Raw genomic sequence first — 18782 nt, forward strand, 5'->3', positions numbered from 1 at the left:
ACTTTTATTTTCTAAGAATAATCCTGAAAAACACATTCAACGTCATAATATTAAGAGTATCAATATTTTTCTAATGTAATGATAATAATAATAATAATAATAATAATAATAATAATTATGAACAATTCGTAAAAAAATTGGGCTATTAGGTTGACTTAATCGGGACTTCAAACCTGATCTTCCGCTTTTTAATTTAACAATTAAATTTATTTAAAAATCATTATACCATATACTTAAACAAGAAATAAAAGAATAGCAGAATTCCTTCCGAAAACATAGTAAACAAAATAACTTGGTAACATTGATCCAACTTTAGACCATTAAAAGTTATTGAAACATTAGATAAATGTATTTTTTTGTTTATTAATCTAAATTGCTATGAAACAGAACATTAGTAAATATTCCATAGTCCATAGAGATGCAGACAATACTGAATAGAACGAGAACATGTGGAACATGTTCGAAATGTGTTGCGAATTTCAATTCATCGTAGATTCGCTATTAGGATCCGACATTTTCCACAGAAACTGAAAACAGTTTCAAAGGCAATGGAAACTGTGAATTTACGTTAATTGAAATAGTAAAGTGGCTGAGCGCTGCACACCTGTGCCTCTGTAATTAAACTTCGTATTAGGCGCATAGACGAAACGTTTGGAGTTGTATATCATATAAAAAATATAAAGAAAAAATGTTATATAAACTATTAACTGTATGAAGGTACATAAAAAAGATTTAGTTAAAAGCCAATAAAAAATTCGACAAAAAATATGTATATTAATATCAATAAATTTTAGAAAAAGATTTTAATTAGATTTTAATTAATAGAAAAGTAATTATTTAATCAAAATAAACGATACCTTTTTCGTTACAATTAAAAGTTTCATTAATATTTGTAAGTATTCAACGAAATAGAAACCTAAAAAAACAAATTTCACAACTAAAATTATTGTCAAGCGATTGTAAATCTTGTAAAAGTAATTATTGAATAATTTTTTTCAGATTTTGATTAATAATGACTGTTAAAGTATCATTTAATTCTGAAAAAAAAATTATTAAGATCCTATTATCACAGAGGAAATTTTACCAACAGTAGATACACAATATCTCTCGATAATTGCTTTCACTATTATTTTGTATACTACATCTATATCGCAATTTTTCGTTAAAAATTATTAAAACGGACTGTTCTCTGCATAAGCATCGTATGATACAATAATATGCAAAATAAAACTACATTATTTCATATCGATAAAATAACAATCTAATTTATCGACTGTTGTTGAACACTTTCATTAGAAAATATATAAACTTTTTCTCTTTACAGTCTGTTAAACATACACTTATTGATATATATGTAGGATGTTAAAAAAAAAAACATTCAATATTTATAATAGCATAGATTATACTGTACTGAGTAAAAAAGTCTCAGTAGACATAATTCGAAATGTCAATCGTTTCTGAGATTCAAATATTTTTGTATGTTAGTATTATAGTTGATTTAATGCTAGTTTTCGATTTATAGAAACTATTTTATATGTCCTCCTTTTCATTTTCATAAATGCCTGACATATTCTTAACATATTCATGATACTAACATAAAAAACTATTGATATATCAGAAACTGTTGAGTTTTTGACCTATATTGATTGAAACTTATTTACCAACTTAATATAATGTGTTTTATGTACCGTAGAAATATTGAATAATGTTTTTTGAACATCATATATATATATATATATAATATCGTATTATTTAAATTAGATATCCATCTATGATGATTTTGCTTTTTTTTCCGAATTTGGTACTTCCATTTTTCTTTTACGTCGCAGATGTTTTTGATGCTTAAATCCGTTTATATGCGCATTCCATTGCAACTTACCAATGAATATTCTGTCACAAATCTGAAATAAATAAAAAGGAAACATTAATTAATTGTGAAATTAATAAAATTTATAGCTGCCTACTTACCTCGCAATAATTTTGGAATTCATTACTGCTATCACTAGTTTTCTGATCCTTGATATTCTCATTGATAGGTCTTTCTTCGGGTTTCTCACCACGTAATACTGCAGAAATTATCGAGACTGCCTTATCATAAACAGTAGATTCCCATTGAGTCAAATCAGTGCAGTCCAATTCATACAACGGTGGAACCTGATATATTCGTAAACATACATAAAGGTACATGAATAACGGTAAGTACAAGGAAAATAAAAAATAACTAAATACATAAAATACGCAAAATAAGGTGTACCTGTCTATCGACTCGACGTAAAAAACGATTCCTGATCCATTTCTGTTGGGTGTTAGCATATCTTTTCGTAACCAATTTCAAACAATCAAGACCTTGTTCAAGCAGTATTTTTCCCTGAAACAAATATAAGATAGAATTATATAAGACGTTATTGTAACAAGATGTTGTCGAGTTAATTTTTCGAGGTAGAAACAAAGAGAAAGAAAGAAAAACAAAATAAGGGCTTTATTAAGGAAATATTCAAGAAAGAAGTAGCAGCTGCCTACCAGCCTTACTACCAGTCTTACTACCAGTAATAATACTACTACTACTACTTATCATCAAAAACAACCCGGATGAATTTTTCGATGACGGCACATAAAGCGAGAATCACGCATGATTATACGTAGTAGCCGGCAGTCGAGCAGCTGCAACGGACATCACGTTGATGAAGATATGGACGCCAACGTCTTTTACTTACCTTCTTGCTTGCCCTCTCCTCTTCTGGTAAGATGAGGTAATCATGAAACTCTTTGAAGCCGATGCTCTGGAAGATGCCTTTCGTGTAATCAGGTGACCTGGAATGTAAACATTCACTTTGATCCTGTTAATTTTTTTCTCTCTCTTTTTATTATCTTTCATTATGTAATTAAAACTTAGGTAAAATAAACTCTTAGCTAGTTTGTTTCATTGGTTGTTAATAAATGTGTACAAACGTATAACACGATTTACAGCAAACGAATCAGAGTCAATCTTTATTCTCACATACGAATGATCATTTATATTTTTTCTTATTATTTAGTGTTACTATTTCAATAAAATAATATTTTGTCTTAAGCTTTCATTTGCGTATATGCGTTAATATCATAAATGATAATGATAATAATTAATTTATGCAACTTCCTTATACATTTGTTCAAATCTATTTTTCTAACACTGATGCAGTTTAAATAAATCTATGCTAATCGTGATACGAGTAATCTAATATATATATATGTATACATTTATATTACGTGTATGGTTGTGTAAAATATTTCCCATTGCTCGTTATGTTATGTCTATGAACAAAACTGTCAACGAAATTCTTTCATTAAGACATCAGTGAACGTATATTCTTTTAAGAATAATTTCTAGCATGACGAATCGTCGAATCAATGAAATGATTATACAAGTTAACGGATTTAAAAGAGGAAAAGAAGTTATGGATACAGTTATACGCGATGAACTCGTATCAACTCACCGTTGAAGCAACCATTTCAAAAAAGAAGGATTGCATTTTGCACGGTCGTCGGCTTATCACGGTACGATAGTGATAGTGAGCTCGAGGTCACGTTGTGTATACGTCTAGCTTACGTGGCGAGAAAACCCGATGCTAACGTAGTTCCTACTCACTTGTCCATATATACATTTATACAAAGTAAGTATTCCTGTCTTGCAATAAATTAGATCTCTCTTTCATTCTTCGAGTATTAAGAATATAGAAAAAAGAAAGAGATAAAGAAAAAGAGAAAAAAAAAAAGACAGAGAGAGGGAAAGAGTTTGCAATAGAAGTATTGCTTAGAACACCCCTAACTTATGTTTAATATACTTGGATGATCGTATGTTAATTAATATTTTTGTATAGATAAGTTTTATACGAAAATGTAATAATTAATTAAAACATAAATTCGTGTAAAAGTTACATAAATATATCTTTCTTATTTAATCATGTCATTGAATGAAAGAGACAAAAAAGTGATACAACAATTCTTTCTGACTTTAATCATCTCACTCTCACCGAGTTCCCATAATCTTTCGAGTTGGCCTTCTTTTGGCGGGTAAAAAATTCGCGGCAATGTTGCAAGCGATAACCCTGACACATCTTTGCAATAACATTATCAATGGCAAGAGTGATAATAACAATAGTAATAATAAATAGTAATGGTAGTAGTATGATTGATTATGTCGTAGTTGTGACAGTGGTATTAGTAGTAGTAATTAAGATAACCGTGTCACTAACCAGTGGAACGAATACGTAACTGTTCTAAAATAATTTTACTACTTGTTGCCAGGCGATCCCTGTATGATACATAAACTCAATGTTATTTACTTTTTTCTTTTTCTCGAAATCGTGAAATATTTATGCGAGTTATCACATGGTCAGCCACGATTATGGAATAACATATTAGCCTTCTTCGTTTTTATTGATACCTAACTTGAGTCGATCTACTAGCAGTTTTTTGTCTAAGCATTAAATAAAATTCTAAAATTTATTATCGAAAAGCAAAGAATGCTTTTCCTTCGGCAATCGTAGCGATTATCATGGAAGAACATTCTTCTAAAAACACTTGTTTTATCTAATAATCGAGAGATAATTTATATGTTGTCCATGAAAGATCGGAAATTGAAGAATGTTAAGATTCAGATGGTGAAATGTGTCAAAACATACCAAATGCGTCGGTGAATGACCGAATATTTGGGTTTATTTTTATAGATTATAGATATTGGGTTGGCAACTAAATGAGTGCGATTATTTTAATAATAATCTATCGACAAAATCCGCAATCACTTAGTTGCCAACCCAATAATATTTCGGACATATACCAAGCGACCATGTGAATGAATCTTGACATTTTCCAATTTCGGTCTTTCACGGTAATATATATATATATATATATATATATATATATATATATAAATACGAGTATAAATTAACTTTTAATGTTTTGTGACGTTTTTACTCCTATTGATCTGGTTTACGATCGACATAGCCGATCCATATTTATAAGAGAGATCTAATAAAAGATAGAAAAAAGAAAGAGAAAGACAGAGAAACGAGTTCGTAATCTCCACGTGTCAGTTTTTTATCGACATCTTATCTTGATCGTCGAGAAGATTGTAATTAACGACTGTACATTATAGGCAACAACGAAAGGTGTCTCGTTGGATAAAAAATATAAGAAAGAATTTCTTTCTCTTTTTTTCTCTCTTCATCGATTGACCTAATAATAATCAAAAGACTTGGGTTATCGTTCAAAATTGTCATGATTCTTTCTTCACCCCCCCCCCCCCCCGACGTAAATGAACAAAGTTTATTAGATTATCTATTCTACTCGAGAAGTCATTGATAATTTTTGTCACTTCCTCTCATATTTGCTCGCTCGTTACGAATTAATCAAAATTTTGGAAGAATTATTTCGAGAATGGAAATCAACAAATATGAATAAAAAAAAAAAAGAAGAGAGAGAAAGAAAGAAATTTCGTACAATTAATTATAAACATATAAAAATAAAAACGGGAGAAAAAAAATATCTGGCCAATATTGATCAAGTCTACTATATTAAGTTGCGTCGCGACAGTAAATGCGGCATTAAACTAATTGCTAGTACCTACGATCTGCACGGCATATATTAATTATACTGTCCACCATGCGGTAGGTTTAATGCTTCACGCTATGACGTCATATCCGGTATAATTCGAGCAGGTAGAAGAGAGCAAGTCAAAGCAATGACGGAAATTTGCATAATACGAGACACGCTTCTTGCAGAAATGTGGCGAATATAAGAGGGTATAAATGGCTAGGAAACAGGCGGCAGGAAAGGGTGGGAGTAACTCGATGCGTCGTAAAGAAACGAAAAAGGAAGAAAAATGGATGAAAAATGGAAGAAAATGAGGGAGCGAATTTAAAATTCCTAGACATTGTAATTATTTCCTTGTTTCATATAAACATACGTGGTACTACCCATATATATTTTCCATATGTATTACAAAATATGTTGCATTTAAATCACTAATTCACATTTATGATACTACTACTAGTGTGTATCGATAAAATTGATGGGATTTGATCCAATGGAATTGGTGGTTCTTAATCCGAGGCGAAAGCAAATGATAAGACACGTGCTTATCGAAACTTCACGAAATCGTAACGTTAATACCGTCCGGTTTGTATCGCCAGATTGCTCGCATATGTCTCTTTCGTTTCGTCCTACTTTTTTCTTTGACTAACGTCGCATTAATAATCTACTTATCTTTCATTAACACATTGACTGCTACGCTGATACCCATTGTCCATTTACATAGCGACGTTATGTAAAAGCTATGCACTGGACAATGGGTGCCGGCGCATTATTTTTGGTTTAATCATGCGTTAATTATATTTCGTGTCGTTTGATTTTATATTTAAAAGGATATATATATTATATAAATTTACAGTAGTGGTACGAATACTATCGTAACTCGTTTTACATACACAAATTTGGAATTGATATTACTCTTAAATTCAGATAAATAGTATATTTATAAGAGAAAATGTGAAAACCATTAGAGTAACAGAGACAGATTTATTTTCCATAAAATTTCTTATTTAGTATATATTACATTTTGTATTATTTTTTTTTATAGAATAATAAGTATATTTTATCATATTGTCCTCTCATCGAAAAACCGCCTTTATTTTGAACGAAAGCCTAGTTAATTCCTAGCATTACTTTAAGCCGAATTTATAAATTCTGTATAGGAGCATTATGGAGATTGAAAAAATACTGAAATTTGTTAAAACATAATTCAACTGAATATTTATAAAAATCGTTTCAAACTTATCGATATATATATATATGTACTAGATTTCTACGGAAATCAGCAAGTGCTTCCAAAATTTTGGCCGATAATGTATACATTAATGTAAAAATAAGTCACGATTCCTTTATTTTTTCAAATTGAACATTCATGTTATTATTCTTATTCATTCGCCTTGCCTCACTAACCCTTTTCATTCTAGGAAAATATTATCCGAGAATATCGATCGATAATTAGTTATTATGCCAATTGCAGTTATTCTTGTGGATTTATCTGCATTCCGCATCGGTAATCTTCGTCTAGCTCCTTTCTCGCACGGTCACATTCTCTCTCTCTATGACGTGAACGATTGTTTGCGAAATTTATTACCCGGTAATAATAGAAAATGGCGAATCTAAGATTGCGGCCATAATAAGCGGTATCTGACACACCTCCGACGACTTTAACGTGGAAAATTAGCGTTGATTACATATCTACTTTCTCCTTTGGCCATACTCGCTCCTTGGACTTTGTCGATTCTCCCTGTTTGCAATAAATTTCACAAGTCCATTGGACTCGCCACCATGAGTGAATAAACACTAATAAAGATACTAAACGTGAAACTATATAGACCACTATTTAATAATAACTTTTATCATTAGGGATGATTTTAAAATAATAACAATGAAATAAATGAGAAAATATTTTAAAAGTAAATAACATCAACATACCTACCTATCATGAATATTTTAATTATTAAGAAAAGAACAAAAAATTGTATGTGTGTGTGTGCGGCATATAATATGTCAATGTTCTTGGAAAAGATATAACAAAGTATAGTAGAAATTAAATCTTACGAACATTCATTGTAAACGAAGTCTACGAAGCGGAATGCCAATCACCATTAACTCCACTCTACGTGTTAATGAAACTCGGCCGTTACTCGAATTAATGACAGATGATCGGCTATCAAAGGAAGGATGCTAAAAGGGAACGAGACTCGTACGGTTTAATTCGCCTAAAATCATTGCATACACGTACGTGTATATAAGTATATACATATGTATATATGTAGTTTGAGATATCGAAAGCAGTCGTTATACGTAGCACTGCACGTGCCAAGCGCACACCGTCTGGAAATTGCACTGGCGCCAATTTGCATACCCAGTGCAGCGCGATGCAGTTCTACGGATGCGTATAAGCGTACACTACGAACACATACATTCAAACTCGTTTACTCTCACGTACACCAACAGATATATCCTATATACATATGTGTATCTATGGAGAACATGTAGGAGATAGTAGTAGAATATCCGCGATAATAATTAGTGATAATTGTCTGTGGCACTAACGTAAGCATCGATCTACTAACCGGAAAGTCCAAACTATCGATAACGTTCTCTTATCAGCGTTTACAGACGCGAAAGAGGTAACCGATTTCCGTTTCTTTTTTGTCTCTATCTCTTTCTAATCTCTTTGTCTACCCTTCAAGAGAAGGAAAAAAAACTCAGCGAAGCGAACAACGACGAATCATAGCGGCTGAGTTTATCAAGTGTGTGTCACCTATGAAACTAAAGTAAAAACTAAAAAAAAAAAATGAAAAATTAAAATAAAATCAAGAAAAAATAAATATACTGTTCATATTTTTACTTTTTCTTTTGTACGTATATGTGTATGTTGTTACTTATTTAATTTACATTTAAGTATATCTGTTAAATACTTGCGAAAAGAAACTTGCAAAAAAGATAAATGATTAAAAAAAATGTATATTACATCACTGAATAACGTCGACCGAATAAAATAACGCAAATAACACTATATTATATATCCGTTCGTTTTTTCCTGTTTCATCGTTTGCGGGCGGTCGAAATTTTCTCTGAGATATCTTCCACTCTCTCGGTGTGCCGGCATTTACGATCACCCTGTATACACACGGATAAGATACAAGCGACAGTCCAGCAATAAACACGAACTCGCAGTTGGGGCCCCGACTATTTGCATTGCTCTGCTTTACCGTTCTTATTATTGCTCGCCTAATAACAAAGAGTCTCATTCGGTACTCTGAATGAACAGTGAGAAAGTAAAAGAAAAAAAAATAGGGAAAGAGAGAATAATAAAAATAGTCGGCCTAGATTTTTCTGATCGGTTATCGACGATTATACATTGTATCTCCTTTTTTCTTTTTCTTATTTTAAATTCTTATGGCATAAGGTATTGCATTAGATCAACTCGATATCTATCACAATAACCTATACAAGGCTATTCTTAATTCACTTAAAGTTAAGCATTAGATCTGCTTAAGTTGATTCTTCGTTTCCTCAGAATGGGATTGGACATTGCCAACTAGAACACTCCTTGTGTTATTAATCGGATTCAAAACAGAGTCACACAGATTTGCTCCAACGATTCATGAATTTTATCGGAGAGTTAACCATAAAAATAGATCTTACTTTTATCTGCGAGATAAGAAAACTCAAGAGAGAATGTAGAATTTTTGTATGACCTTTGACCGATCAGTGATCATGTTTTTTTCTTTTATTTTGAGAAATAAATAGGATGATAATTTTAAAAATAGAATCTTCGATTCATGAATTAATACATGTATGACATACGTAACTATGTCAACCCAATACATTGTATTTTCAAATTGCTGTTAGAAGTGACTCCTACGGTTATATTTCATGTGACTCTGAAGCATTCAAAAATGTATAGAAAGTATTATATGTGGTTCTTATTATCGGAGAAGTTACCAATTCAAAACATGTCATGCGGATACTTGACTTTACTAATTTTATTTCAAATATGTACATATATTAGATTTGTCAACGAATTTGTGTGTCAAAAGTTACGATTTTATTAAAGCGCAGATACTGATTGATTTTATACGTTATTTGGCTTTTATGAAAAATGAAAAGAAAAGATAATAAATATTTAACATTCATATTGATTCATACAATGTTAACTTGTGTGTGATGAATCAACGAGCTGTTGAATAGCGAGACTATGTAAAACTAAATGTGGAAGTTCAAACACAATGTAGACATTGTTCTTCTTTTCCATTCACAAAGTGAGAAAAGCATCGTTTAAAAAATGAAATATCGTATATTTTTCGTAGAAGTATCTTCTTGGTATTCGTTAGTAGGTACTTCACTCGTGCTGCAAGGTTCACGAAAAATTGTAGGAACGACAAGTGAGACGTTCGCGTTGTTATCTGATTCTCGTGGAATTCGATGACGCGGTGTGAACACCATGCTACCAGAACACCGATCTTTCCTTACATTTCTCAATCGTAAATAAACGAATCAGTTTTTTATCTTTACTATTTCGTCGATTTAAATAATCGAATTCCCGAAATATTATAAAAACTAAGTGTTTTATGAAAATATAACAAATTCTTTTTCTTAGCAGTAATATTACAGAAATAAGTTTTCAAATATAAAGATATTGTAATATTATAAATCACATTTAAATATTGACATATTTTACTTAAATATACTTATTTTCGAATAATTACAAAATGCACGTAATAAGGCATATTTTAAATATCTTTACAAATAGAAAAAAGATAATAAGTTTGTAATTTTCTTTAAATTAAATGGAATGTAATCTCGATGTATTTTTACAGAACATTTTTTACTAACATAAATATTAATTTAGATCGTTGTTTCACGATGAAATTGACAATGAAAAGTATTTAAAAAAATATCTTTTAGTATGATTATAAACAATAATACCTTGACGTAAATTTCATTTTTTGAACAATCTCTGAAGAACACAATAGAAAATAAAGTAATTCTAACTCGTTAAGAGAAGTATAATTTCTCGGAAACACCATGTAGACGGTATCGTGCGAATATCTTTTATTGTGTTAGTATATGCACACAAGTATATCTATACGCACCCATATAAAACGGGTGCGCGCGCGCGCTTGTTAATTTAATTTTTATCAACCACTTGTATCTGCTAACAAACAAAGGAGAAAAAAAGAAAGGTGTCCGGTACAAAACGACATAAAAGAAACTTTCTTTGCAGCGAGTATGCAGAAAACGAGTGCAATAAATTTCTCATAATGCAAACGATTTTCTAAGCGAGCCAACAACGCAAAGGGTAAAATAAATATTATTGATCTTTCCAGTGGTACACCTTGATTGTTTACGAGGCCAAGCACGAGTCGAGTATTTCCTATATTTTTTTATTCAAATTACCTCTCTTATTTGTTCTCTCTTTCTCACTTTTTAGCTCGTTCTATTTACTGAACAAATTATATTAATAGAATAAAAATATCTTGTAGGTAGTATTACACATTTTCATTAGATTCTATTTGATCTATTATACTTTAGAAGAAAATATTCACAAGAAACATTTCAGAAATCGACTCGATCAATTAATAAAAACGAGAATAAAAGGAAATTAAAAATTATGTAAAATAATATATAATCTTATCTTTTTACTCTCCCTTTTACGAGTCGAGTCACTTCTCTACTAACACCTTCTCACGCTTATTCAATACTATCAAAAAGGTCGAGTTTTCTAACCACCTTTCTGAAATCAACAACATACGGGTCTTTTGTTTTTTGTTTTTCCGGAAGGGTCACCACCCATCCATCTCTTACTACCATGCCTACGTTACTTAACTTTCAATGATCGATCGAAAACTAATAATCCAACGTTACTATCCTGTTGACTATACATAGAATAATATAAAATAAAACAAGTTTCAAACTAAAACTATCAAATCATTTTAGTATAAAATAAAATAAAAAATACAATACTGTAAGTATTTATTTCATAATAAATAAATATAAGATATGAATAACTTAATTTAACAATTAATATCATTGATAAATAGATAAGAGCGAATCAATGAATTGTTTTATCTTTCACGTATCTCCATTAACAAAAGTCGTATAATTTTTACGCATGATATTGAAAAAGTGTTTTAATAGTAGTAGTAGTAGTAGTAGTAGTAGTAGTAGTAGTAGAAGCAGTAGTAATAGTAACCATTCTTCGCGAACGCCTACCTCCTTTATTTTCTGTCCGACATCCGGTTGCTAGCGTACGCTCGCAATTTCCGGAAATGAGTAAGGTGAGGAGTCTCCGTCTCTCTTTCTCCCTTTTTCTTTCTCCATTCACGAAGCAGCACTAACGTCGGTCGTATACAAATCGCAGCTCACGTGCTCCCCTCGTCGGTACGCCAAGTGGCACGCTCTCGTGACTTCGAAGAAATGATTTGCACGAGCGCGCCTCCACGAACTCCCACGCCTCCGAATAACTTTTCGATCGTGCAACATGCCTCATAAACGAAGGCGTATGTAATACCTGTAGGTATACGTGCAATACAGAATGAGAGAGAGAGAGAGAGAGAGAAGAAAGAGAAGGAAAATGACCTCACCCATTGGAGTACGACTTATTCGATTATCATCTATATCGAAAATCAAAGTTATTGATAATTGATAGATTAAAAGATTAATTCTATTGAAATACCTACACACACTAGATGGATTTTATTAAAAATATTTACAAACTAAATCCCAATTGAAATAAAAACAATTTAAGTAATAATTATGTAATCAAATGTAATATAAAATAATGTAAAATGAGTAAGTTCATCTTTAATTTATTGCACAATATAAGAGGATTTAAAAATAATTTCTATAATATCGTAAATTAAAATAATATCTTTGCATTTTAATACGCGATATAAAGTAAATAAATAAATAACAGTAGTTTTAAAATAACTATTTTACAGTAACTTCCGTATCTATCGATTTATCATACTTAGCGAACACGCGGTGTATTAAACGAAAAAAAAAAAAAAAAAAATACGAAAAAAGTTTAATAGACGTATAGGAAGCTGAAGTTTTTTCGTAACATGCGTTAGAATGTAACGCACAAACATGGCTTGTAAAATAGATACACGCTGTCAACTTTCTAAAATGTTAATAATAGTTAACGGAGTGTCGTTAGAACGGTCGAACACACCGGGTGCTTTTAAAAGCTTCGTGTTGGCATCGTAACAGGTTGTTTAGAATTTATTGGATTTTGATAGAAATATCACCGCAAAACTCATAATTATTATCGAATTTCGAAACACTTTTTTCTAAGTCTATAAAAATGTATAGTTAAATACCTCATTTTGTATATATATGTGCTCTTTAAAATAAAAATAAAAAATATATTTATAATACGATAACACAATTTTTAAATCTAAAACATATGAAGTAAATTTGATCTCTTCGTCTATTTTCGTATGAAATAAAATTAGAGAATGAAGCCAGTCTTCTTGGATTAGCGTTATTAAGAATAATCTATGTCATTCTAACTTTTTAATGTCGCTTCCAAGTAATAAAATGTGTTTGTCGTTAAAAAGGAGTACATTAACGTAACGTTTCAAGGAATCCTGTCTCTAATTCTTTTCCGCAACTTTTTGAAATTTTGTCTCTTGTATATAATGTAGACATGTATGTGTGACTATACTAAAAGTTGGAAAAAAGAGCACGTGTCTTAACGATGCACCAACTAGCATGACCGGTTCGATCAAAGAAATCATTCGCATATGCGGGCATGTTATCGTGACCGAGGTTATTCGACCGCGCACGAACGATAATTAAGTCCCGACACACTCGAAGGCCTTTAAAAGAGCCTCTTCTCTACCGCAGTCCATTCTAACCGTTGCTATTCTTCAAAAATAATTATTATGAAAAGGATTTGTTCGAATATCTAATATTAAAAGTATCGATGAGCAATCGGAAAAAACAAACTTTTCATAATATATATTTTAATGTATAAACGTAAATAATTTTCATCTGGATGCTTTATACGTATTGGCTTTAAATGTTCATGAATATTATCAAAAAATCTCAAAACAATTTGCCAATTTCCTAATTATACAATGAATTAGAATCTCGTCATTGTTTATTGTCTATCATTCAATATAAAATGTTATATTTATTAATTCGTGTACTCACAAATTGGCCTTAATCCTATCTTCGTTGTATTTACGATGAAATTCGAGTAACTCCTTGATCAGACCATTTTGCATCATAGCGTCGACTCTTTGATTTAACCGCTTATTAAGAATTTCCTGTAAGAATTTTGAAAAATAAGAAACTCATATGGTTAATCACTCTTTTATTAAAGAAATATAATCCATTAATGAAGATTCTATAGGTCTATTATAAAATCTTTTAAATATTAATGAATTTTAAATCTACGTAATCACGACGGTATTTTTTTACTCTCCTTTTCTTCATTAAATATTCCGAATTATTTCATCCTACCTAGTATTTTCGACGATCAATACAACAAATAACAATTTATGATAGATGATTAAATTTGCGAATTAATCAAACAAGTTGGTAAATTAATTTTGATTGATATTGTTTAATTGTCAATGTGGCCAATGACAAAATCGCAAACGAATGACATCAAATTCGTCATTATTCAAAATTTTATGAAAATCATGGACATTTATATTTTTTTTGTTTTTTATGTATAGGTATAAGTGATAAATATAGTAGAAATACTACAATCTCTTAGTGAAGAGTCAATGTTCATGATAATCCAATAAGCGTGGGTAGTAATAACTCGATAAAATAGAGATGTTTAATAACGATATCGATAACAAACATGATTCAAGCAGCAATGATGTAACAACACTATTTAAGATAAGTACCCTCGATATCAATTACAAATATATGTGACAGTAAAGATATATTACCTGGTCATTTTTGATTCTTTCTTACTCTTCGCTAAAAAATAAATAAAAGAATAAAAGAAAGGAAGAAAAAAAAGAAAAAGAAAAAGAAAAAATAAGTATTAGAAGAGAAAAGAAAACGAACGGCCTCGATGGATTTCAAAGAGTTTTACAATTATCTCTCCAAGCTATACGACCTTGCTAATAGCAAAAGCACGTTAGAAACGTGTCCTCGAAATTGTCAAGTGTAAAATTCCTGCTCGGTCGAGCGTGTAGTCGGATCGAAGACTTGTAAATGTGTAAATATGTATGCGTGTGTATGTGTTGAAATTTTACACAAGCGATACATCACTCCAGCGTGCTTAGATTTACAAATCCGTTTATTTGTTACCACCAAAAACTATCAGTTCGTCGAATTGCGAATATAAAGAAGATTTTCTACGGCGCAAGAATTCAACTACTACTAGAAGTAGAGAACAATCATCGATCGAAATCGTTTGTGTCACGGTGTTCAATCGCTAAACTATTTTAAATGGATCGCGACAGAACGTCTTAGAGTTTGCGAGTAAGAACGTTAGAAAGTGTGTGCTGGAAGCGAAGGCTTTCGTCAAATACAAACGCAAAGCGCGCAAACAAAGCATAGAAAGCGAGTTTGCACGCGTGTGTCGCGTTTATGTGTATCTAAAAGTTAGCAGAGTCATGTTCAGGATAAATACCGTTCTATATTTAGTTTTTTTTCTTTCTCTCTTTCTCTCTCTTTCTCTCTCATTATATACAGAGGACACTGCCGCATTCCCCGTTAACGCGGGCTTGGTATTTATAGCTGTGTGATCTCGATGTTCTACGGGCAGTATTCTAAAAAAGGAATTACTATGTATAGGCGACATCCGCCGTGTCGTTATGTCACATGACTTAATTCCAATTTGTGAAAAAAAAAAAACGAAGGGTTCATTGCATCGAGGAATAAATATCAAGATTGTACGATTAAAATATCTGTAAAGTATCTACCCGTGTTTTTATCACGTTATTGACACGTTAATAATATTAAAAGTTGACTCATTGGTCAACGACCCATTAATCACTCATTTCAACTAAATTTGAAATTATTGTCGATGGAAAAAGATCGACAAAATTTTAATGAAAAAAAAAAAAAAAAAAAAACGATGTTTCATTGTTTGCGTATTTCAATAGTAAAAGTCTTCAAGGATATCTTCTCGTCTAACCATTTGAAATATTTACAGCGTCGATATTATTGAAATGGGAATAATTTTCGATTGATTTTCTTATCTTATAATATAATATTATAACGCGCGAATACCCCCATAACAAGGAAACAATGTTTATATTCTCATTCACGATTTTAAAAAGTTATAAATAGGAAAATATTGTAAGCACTTGTAATTCCGTTTAATAGAAAAAAAAAAAAGAAATGTAAAAAGTCTAACGAAATATATTTGATTCAAATATAAAATAGAATCATAAGGAGGGCAAACGTTCGAATGGCTAAGGGGCAGGCGAAAGGGCACGAAAAGAGTCAACGAAGGACGGAATAGTAAGGCGAGAGTTGAGAATCGTTCTCACGCTCGTTCACGGTTAAAACGCGACCTCCGCAACCCGTTTCGGCTATGTTCACTTTAAATTGTATTTAAATGCCGGCCTGTCGATCCTACACGCGTGGCCGTGCTCGCGCGCGCGCGCGCACACACACTCTCTCTTTCTCTCTTGCTTCAACTCACTCTCTCTTCCACGCATTCATTCATGATCGAACAGCACATACCACCTCGTTCCCTAGCAGCCATCGCAAGTGATGACGCAAGCTGTCCAAAGTTAGTATTTGATGACTGTTCTGTTGTATATGTGTACTTATATATATGCGAGCTATCTGGATGTATGACATAATTTTATATATATATGTACTTACTAACATAAACTCCTTTTTCTCCCTATTCCTTTCTATTTGCTAACTTCTCTCGTCTATAAGATAGAAATTTTAAAGAAATATTTATAGTATTAGAAAAGAGAGAAACGAGTCAAAGTTAAACAATTATTTATTAATTTATATCATATAGGTATAATATAGATTTTAATTATTATCTATATGTTACCGGAATAGTGGAAAATCAAGCAATGTTAGCAATAACCCGGCATTGTCCTCAATGCAAAGCGTTTTTTGACAATGTACGAAAACAGAAGAATTTTTACGGACTTTTCCTAAGCATTGAACATAATACTTAGACATTCTATAGAACACCAAATGCTGTTTAGGCAATACTGAAAAGAATACATTATCAGGCAAAAATCTTCCCCCCCCCCACAATCAACACATACCCCGCTTTCACACACACACAAAAGCGATCATGTCATTCTCAAGAATTTCTAGGAAATGTTCCGGTAACATATATAATATCATTTTAATATAAACTGTGATCGTATTACTAATGTTATTTTTCTTATGGAATATATAATCACGGATTAATTTTATCTCTCCACTTTCACGCCTCTTTCCATACATTCAAGGATGTGAGGCGTACGTTTTACGATCGTCTCAAGTAGTATATACGCATTTACATTTCTTGTTACGCAGAGCAAAAATGTCTTTCGATCGATACACAAAATGCAAAACGTCGACGCACGAAGATTGACGAGCACCGCTAACGATGACTATTGTAAAGAGGCAGGATCGATCAAGAATAAAGGACCTTTTGATTTCATCGCAAGAACGGCACACCATTGAAGACTTACATGGCGCCAAATTTGAATGAGTTCGACGAGTTTCAATCGTTTCCAATACTTTTATTCTTCTTTAAAAGAAATTCGCTCGTCAATTAAGAAGCAATAGGGACTGTCATATAAGTTATTTAAGATATAAATTCAATATTAAATAGAATTATAAATATTGATTTATACCCTTTTCAAAGATATTTTATATATAACATTTTTATATATAGTTTATATATAAATTTTTATTTTTTATATAACATATTGATTATTAAGTAAATATTAAAAGAAAAATAATATGAAAATTACGTTGCCATAAATGTTCGACAAAAGTTAACGAAAATCTAATTCGTTACAAGTATTTTACATTGGGTGTTAAACTACGTTAAATATTAATAACTTTCTAATTCATGACTACGTGCAATTTAGAGATTAACTTAGATAATTCAATTAAAGATGACTCTCTGTATATCTATTATACGAGTACACTAATTAATCAGAATTTTCTATGAAATTCTAAATGATTACTAATAAAATAGGGGTATAAACTTTATAAGTTTAATGAGTACTACGATAATCGAGAAGATACCTTAGCAGAAATATATAATGCATTTTACAACAAGAATGCATCCTGGTACTTAAAGCCAAGCAGTTTGTGACACATCATCGGTGTAGCACATAGATATATCCAGTCGTTCTAATTATATCTTTTTAATAGTTGCATAGAGGGTCACTTAAGAGCTCTACGACCGTTCGAAAGTACGCCTCTAATGGAGCCACTAATAGACGAAGGAACTGGAAAAGTCGTTCGTAAACTCCTCTTTTCTTCGATTCTCCAATTCCCTCCTTTTCCACCCCCTCTAACTTACTTTCTTTCTTTTTTCTTGTATTACTTGTCATTAGATAGAATAAACGTCAAATTAATTGTTGTATAATTCTTCGATGGCTATCCGGTGTAACGACACGTAAAACTTTTTTACGCAACTGACAAAGATCATACAATTTACAATAAAAAAGTCACATAAAAATATATTATAGAATCAAAACTATTATGGAAAATCTTCTTCTTCTTTTTTGCTAAATTCGTGGATGCAAAATCAGGCCAAGGTCTTAGTATGAAGAAGAAGAGGAGGAGGAAGAAGTAGAAGTAGAATAGAAGTTGAAGTAGAAATAGAAGACTAAGAATATAAAGAGGAGAAAGAAGAAGAACAACAAGAGAAGGACACGTGTAACTTTTCGCGACCCCATTTACTATAACTTGCGAGTCATGAGTCCAATCGAACGTTCTTTTTCGTAGAGGTACGTATCGAAGGTTTCTCTCATAAGGACGAAATTAGATTTCAAGAAATAATACTACGATTTTTATCGTCCTATTTCGATTTTATATTAACAAAAGACATATTTTAAAGAAAAATTTTATTTTGATGAAAAGTTATATAAGATAATTAGCGAACTAAAATGGATAGGATTAACGCTCATTAATAACCGTCCATTTACTATGACCGCTCAATTATCGACAGAGGTGACGTTCGGTTCGATAATAAATTAAATTACTTTTGATCTGGATCAATTTAATGATATATATATATATATATA

At 31.3% G+C, this 18782-nt stretch overlaps 1 protein-coding gene across 2 annotated transcripts in view; it reads right to left on the reverse strand.

The window, feature by feature from the left end:
- Positions 1 to 349: 349 nt before the first annotated feature.
- The window catches only part of LOC106788583 (tRNA dimethylallyltransferase, mitochondrial), an 82861-nt gene continuing 64428 nt past the window's right edge, over positions 350 to 18782 (reverse strand). For both annotated transcript variants that reach the window (XM_014751994.1, XM_014751986.1), the window contains 5 exons: positions 13741 to 13856; positions 2715 to 2811; positions 2255 to 2368; positions 1969 to 2154; positions 350 to 1901 (listed from right to left, as the gene is read on the reverse strand). In XM_014751994.1, coding sequence (XP_014607480.1) covers positions 1770 to 1901; positions 1969 to 2154; positions 2255 to 2368; positions 2715 to 2811; positions 13741 to 13856 — 645 coding nt within the window. In that variant the 3' untranslated portion in view covers positions 350 to 1769. The remainder of the gene's footprint in view (positions 1902 to 1968; positions 2155 to 2254; positions 2369 to 2714; positions 2812 to 13740; positions 13857 to 18782) is intronic.

The sequence above is a fragment of the Polistes canadensis genome, unplaced genomic scaffold (genome assembly GCF_001313835.1).
Source record: "Polistes canadensis isolate GaletaPanama2010 unplaced genomic scaffold, ASM131383v1 scaffold_5, whole genome shotgun sequence".
In the NCBI taxonomy this organism is placed as follows: Eukaryota; Metazoa; Arthropoda; class Insecta; order Hymenoptera; family Vespidae; genus Polistes; species Polistes canadensis.